Below are 5760 nucleotides of genomic sequence, written 5' to 3' on the forward strand. Positions count from 1 at the left end.
CTCTTGGCATAGAACAAGCTGCTAGCTAAGCAGCTAGAATCACTTACAGAAACACTTAGCAAGCTGCCAACACAGTTACAAGTGGCTCAGCCTTCCCATTCAATAGTTATGCAGGTTGGAGGTTGTAGTATATGTGGAGGAACGCATGAATCTGGTTGTTGCATACCCCTAGATGATGCTGCAAAAGAAGTGAATTACATGGGGAACCAAAACAGACAAGGATTCCATTCAGACGGTTTTTCAGGTTACTAGCAATGAGGGAATTTTAATTAGAATCAAGGGCATTGGAGGTCACATCCAGGGAACCAATTCAATAAAGATCAAGGAGGACCATCCAATAGGCCTCAGAATCAAGGGCCTAGCCTGTATGACAGGACAACCAAGCTGGAGGAGACTTTGGCTTAGTTTATGCAAGTTTCAATGTCCAATCACAAGAGCACAAAGTCAGCTATAAAGAACTTGGAGATTCTTGTGGGGCAGCTAGCTAAGCAGATAGCTGACAATTCTTCTGGAGGTTTTGGGACCAATACTGAGAAAAATCCCAAGGAAGAATGCAAGGTTGTCATAACTAGAAGCAAGAGGGAGACCGTGGTGGAAGATGAAGGGAGGATTAGTGATGAGAAAGAGTTAGTAGCTAAAGGAGAAAAAGAAAAGGAAGAAGATTAGATGAGGGAGAAGAAAATAACTAATGAGGAGAAAGAAGAAAAAGAAAAAAAATGGAAAAAAAGAGAAAATGAGGAAGAAAAGAAGACAAAGAGTGAGTTGGCCAGAGAAAAGAAGAATGAGGTTGTCTCATATACAGGGAAGGAAGCACCATACCCTTTGGTGCCGTCCAAGAAAGACAAGGAAAGGCACTTTGCTCGTTTCCTTGATATCTTCAAGAAATTGGAGATAGCTATCCCTTTTGGAGAAGCCTTGCAACAAATGCCACTCTACTCCAAGTTTCTTAAAGATCTGCTGACTAAGAAGGGCAAATATATCCATAGTGATAATATTGTGGTGGAGGGAAACTACAATGCTATTATTCAAAGAATCCTTCCACTTAAATACAAGGATCCAGGGAGTGTTACAATCCCTTACTCTATTGGTGTAGTGTCAATTGGAAAAGCCCTCATTGACTTGGGGGCCAACATTAATTTGATGCCTCTCTCCATGTGCAGAAGGATTGGAGAGCTGGAAATCACGCCAACAAGAATGACATTACAACTGGCAGATCGGTCTATTACAAGGCCTTATGGCATGGTAGAAGATGTTTTGGTCAAAGCGCGGCAGTTTACTTTCCCTGCAGATTTCGTGATCATGGTTATTGAAGAGGATCCTGAAATTCCATTGATTTTGGGTCATCCCTTCATGCTAACCGCCAATTATGTGGTGGATATGGGGAAAGGTAACCTTGAAATGGGTATAGATGACCAGAAGGTCACATTTGACTTGTTTGATGTAGAAAAGCACTCACTTGACCAAAATATTTGCTCTAAGATGGATGAAATTGAGAATGAGATGGCTCAGATGGCGAGAGCCAAGATTGCACAAGACCCTTAAAGGTAACATGCGTCAAGCTAATGACATTAAAGAAGCGCTTACTGGGAGGCAACCCGGTCTTTTTCTTTGTTTTCTTAATCATTGCTTTCTATACATCAGTGCATATAGTTAGGTTTCAACTTGTTTGTGATTGCTAGAGTAAGACATCAACATGCTTTGTATGATAAAAGGGTTGGCAAAAGCTTCTCTGAAGCTATGGATGAGGAAATAACTTAGAAAATTCTTCAGTCATCCACTCGCTCAGAGCGCCCTATGCGCTAAGCAAGTCATACTTCGTGCGCTAGGCGAGCCAACTCGTTAAGCGCAGCCCAGTGTCTCGCTAAGTGCGTCTGTGCGCTAAGCGCTTATTACTCTCTGCCTGGACCCCATGTTAATTGGGCTAAGTAGGTCATACCCGATAAGCCCAAATATCTCTCTGGAATGACATTGCGCTAAGCGAGACGATCTCGCTAAGTGTGACCCCACTACTACATCTTGAGGCATTTAATTCTCTAAGCCGACCACGTCCCACTTAGCGGAAGTTGTAGACCAATCAGAGCTGCAGAACTTGCTAAGCGCGCACCTGTGCGCTAAGCCCAAAACCTTCTCGGATTTTCTAATTCTCGAATTGGGTTAAGCAAGTCTGTCCCGCTAAGCACATGAGTTTAAATCCTGAAAATTCAAACGTCACTGAGTGCTCACTTAGCAAGTCACTCGCGCTAAGCAAGACAGTCGAAACTGCAAAAAATAAGACATAACTGCCTTAGGCAGTTACTTTGTGCACAAAATTATAACTCCCATTTCATCATTGGCATTCACCTGCATTCTTGCACTGTGTATTTCATTCTCTGCTTCTTTTGCCCTCATCTCTACTCATTAACCGCTACAATCCAAGTAAGTACCTCTTACTCTATCTTTTTAATTTCAGTTTTTGAACCCTAGGGTAGAAGACAACTTTGTTTGCTCTGTGATTGTGATTTTCTGTTGATGTTGCTACTCATTGCTTAGTTGTTTGATCATAAGTAATGTAGGTTCATTTCATATGTTTTGCTTAGGTTTCCTATGCTTGAAAGTGGCTAGGAAGTTGAGGCTTCGAAGCCCCAATTTTTCTGGAAATTTTGATGCACTCGCTAAGTGAGTTCATCAATTTTGGATGAATTTCTAGGTTTTCTGATGAACTCGCTAAGCTGGCCCTGTCCCACTAAGCGTGTCCATCATTTCTATTTAAATTTATGCTTATATGTATGAACTCGCTAAGCCACTACACTTAGGCTTAGCAAGTGTTTAAATTCCAAGTTTTAATTTTTGAGTTCGTATGAACTCGCTAAGCCGGCATGCCGCACTAAGTGAGTTAGTTTAGTTAGGTCAAGCTCCTTGAGGCTTTTGGTATTCTGTTTGCGGTTGAGCGAGCCTCGCTAGCTAAGTCACCATGCCTTTAAAGTAGATTAAGCTTGGGCTAAGCGAGTCAGTCTCGCTAAGCCCAAGGCAATTCAGTTGTTCTGAATTTTGTTCAAGCACTAAGCGAGTAGGCTCGCTAAGTGCAATTTCTTCTCTATTTTTGAATAAGGCTTAGCGAGCAGGCTCGCTAAGCTAATTAAGTTCCAGTGGTCAAGTTAGGCTAAGCCCCTACTGGCACTAAGCCTGTGTAGTGTGTCGCGCTAAGCGAGCCTTTCTTGCTAAGCGCAATTAGCCCTCTGTTAGAGAATAAGGCTTAGCGAGCCATGCTTGCTTAGCCAATGTACTGTGTTAGCTAAGTGAGGGTGTTTCGCTTAGCCAGAATCTCTATTTTTCTATTGTCGCGCTAAGCGCGCCCTGCCCCCTAAGCGTATCATGTTATTTTCTGAAGGCGCGCTAAGCGAGTATGTCTCGCTAAGCGCCCAATCCATTTTTCTGTTTTATTTTTCTGCTTTCAGTCTTGAATAAAACCTGTCTAATTTTTTCTCCTATGATTCTTTTGATGCAGATGGCCTCTAGGAAAAGGAAAGCAACTGTCTCTCGACCTCAGGAACCATATGACAATACAAGATTCATCTCTGAGGTCGCATGGGAATGCTACAAGCAGAACGCTCACTCCCGAAACATCATTTCGGAGAGGAACATTACTTTATATGTCACAGAGTACGACGAGTTCCGACGGGAGCTCGAGAGGCACAGGTGGCATAAAGCCTTGACCAGGCAGCCTGATGGTCGCATTGATGTGGCCCTGGTTAAGGAATTTTATGCCAATTTATATGATCCAGAGGACAAGTCCTTGAGGCAAGTCAGAGTGCGGGGCAAATTGATAAAGTTTAATGGGAGTCATTGAACACATTCCTAGACACCCCGGTGGTTCTAGAGCCAGGGGAGCACTACTCCGCTTTCTCCAGATTTTGTCACACATAACCAGACCCTCAGGAGCTTGCTTCCAAGCTCTGTATTCCAGGGCGCGGTTTTGTTATAAACGCTGAAGGAGTGCCCTGGAAGCTCTTGAGGAAGGATTGACTACCTTGGTGCAGACCTGGAGCGTCTTGTCATACTCTAACTTTGCCCCCATTTCTCACACGTCCAATTTGAACATGGACAGGGGCGAGGTTAGTCTACGGTCTGGTGACGAAGATGGACATGGACGTGGGCTCGTTCATCTCTGGACAGATATCTCAGATGGCCCAGTCCAACTCCTCCAGGCTTGGTTTCCCTACCCTCATCACTAACCTATGCATTGCCAGAGGATTTGTTCTAGACTCGTTGACCTTCGAGTCCCTTAGCCCTACCATTAATTTGGCTTATATTATAAAGAACTGCTGGAACCCGAATGATCCCATGATCACTTTTCCGGGGACCCACAAGACTAGGGCTAGGGGACCTGACGCTTCTGCTCCTTCTCCTTTTGCTACCCCTGCTCCAGTGCCTCCAGCACCAACAATTCCAGTACACTCCGGCACCTTCGCTCAAAGCTCAAACACCATGGTGCCGATACTGTAGAGCCTTCACTAAGGCTTATGCTTGGTGATGCAGAGCATTCATAACTTGGCTCAGCACTGGTCCATCATCAGTATGGAAGAGTTTATGGCCCAAGTGGCCTGGCCAAGAGTCCAGCCTTCTCCTGTGGGGGAAGGTGAGGCTCTTATAGCCCAAGAGCCGCAGCCAGAGCCTGAGGTGACACCCGAGGCCACACCGGAGGAGACTCCAGAGGTCACACTTGCTGCCATGCCCACAGAGGATGCAGATTAGGTAGCAAATATGGCAGCAGCACAGAGTACCTGAGACCCCTGGCCCACTCCAGCACAGGATACACCGCTGCCAGCCCAAGATGTTCCCTCCACACCTCAAGACGACCCTACACTGACACAGGATGACTAAAGACAGGACCCTATTTATTTTCCTACTTTTTAGATCCAGTTTTTAAATTTTAGTTTTAGTTTTAGTTTTAGTTTATTTACGTATTTTGCACATTTCACAGTTTTTGAACAGTTTACAGTTTTTAAATTTTATGCAATGGTTTGTTTTGGTTTTAATTTTCGGTGTTTGTGATTGGTTTGATTGGATTAATTACATGACTTGAGTGAATTGTGATGATAAATCACATGCCTTGAATAAGTATGCGGTAATTGGAAGAGAAAGAACATGAATTAGGGGTGTGAGTGAAATTGTTAGTTTGTTTGACAGGTAAATAGTGAAGGTAATCATTAGCCATAACCCGGTGAGTTGTGTGAACTTTAATTGTGAGAGAACGACTAACATCAAGTACCGATTTTTGCATGAATCTCTTAATACTGAATGAATGCATGATTTGGAAATGATGAAGGTCGTGATTGATTGAATTAGCCACTTAGCCAAATAGCTTACCCTGTTCATGAATGATGAATCTTTTGCACCCATTTAGAGCTTAAATCTGATGGACTGAGTTTAACCCTAAGCCTGTTGAATTATAATCTCCATCTACCTTTCTTTAGGTTGTAGGAGAGCAATATGGTTCAAAGAAATTTTTTTCCAAATTTGGGGGAAGGTATTGGGTGGTGATGATTGTGGTAAGGCAAGCAATAACCATAGAAAATTGTATCAAGAAGCAATAAGTAAAAACTGCTAAAATAAAATATAAAAAAAAGAAGAGAAAAGGAAAGTTTTAAGAATAAGCACGGTTTATGTGTGTTGTTGCTTAAGCTAAGTGTCTTATATGATTATGGCATTTCAATAGAAGATGGGAATAAAAGGAAAAGAGGTGATCTAAGGATGAATGCTCTCTTAGAACCTAAGTTTTGC

General features: G+C 43.1%; 1 protein-coding gene across 1 annotated transcript; it reads left to right on the forward strand.

Annotated features, from left to right (window-relative positions):
* The first annotated feature begins 420 nt into the window (after window positions 1-420).
* On the forward strand, window positions 421-1542 carry LOC102666425 (uncharacterized). Its single transcript, XM_006573931.1, has 2 exons — window positions 421-613; window positions 803-1542. The coding sequence occupies exons 1-2, from the start codon at window positions 421-423 to the stop codon at window positions 1540-1542; spliced, it is 933 nt and encodes a 310-aa protein (XP_006573994.1).
* Window positions 1543-5760: the final 4218 nt, after the last annotated feature.

This window comes from Glycine max, chromosome 1, assembly GCF_000004515.6.
Source record: "Glycine max cultivar Williams 82 chromosome 1, Glycine_max_v4.0, whole genome shotgun sequence".
In the NCBI taxonomy this organism is placed as follows: Eukaryota; Viridiplantae; Streptophyta; class Magnoliopsida; order Fabales; family Fabaceae; genus Glycine; species Glycine max.

Excerpts from the sequence above, each read along its gene's own strand:
- LOC102666425 (XM_006573931.1), top strand. The coding sequence starts at position 421 with ATGTCCAATCACAAGAGCACAAAGTCAGCTATAAAGAACTTGGAGATT. Across the intron at positions 614-802 it reads GGAAGATGAAGGGAGGATTA|GGAAGGAAGCACCATACCCT; the intron begins GTGATGAGAAAG and ends TCTCATATACAG.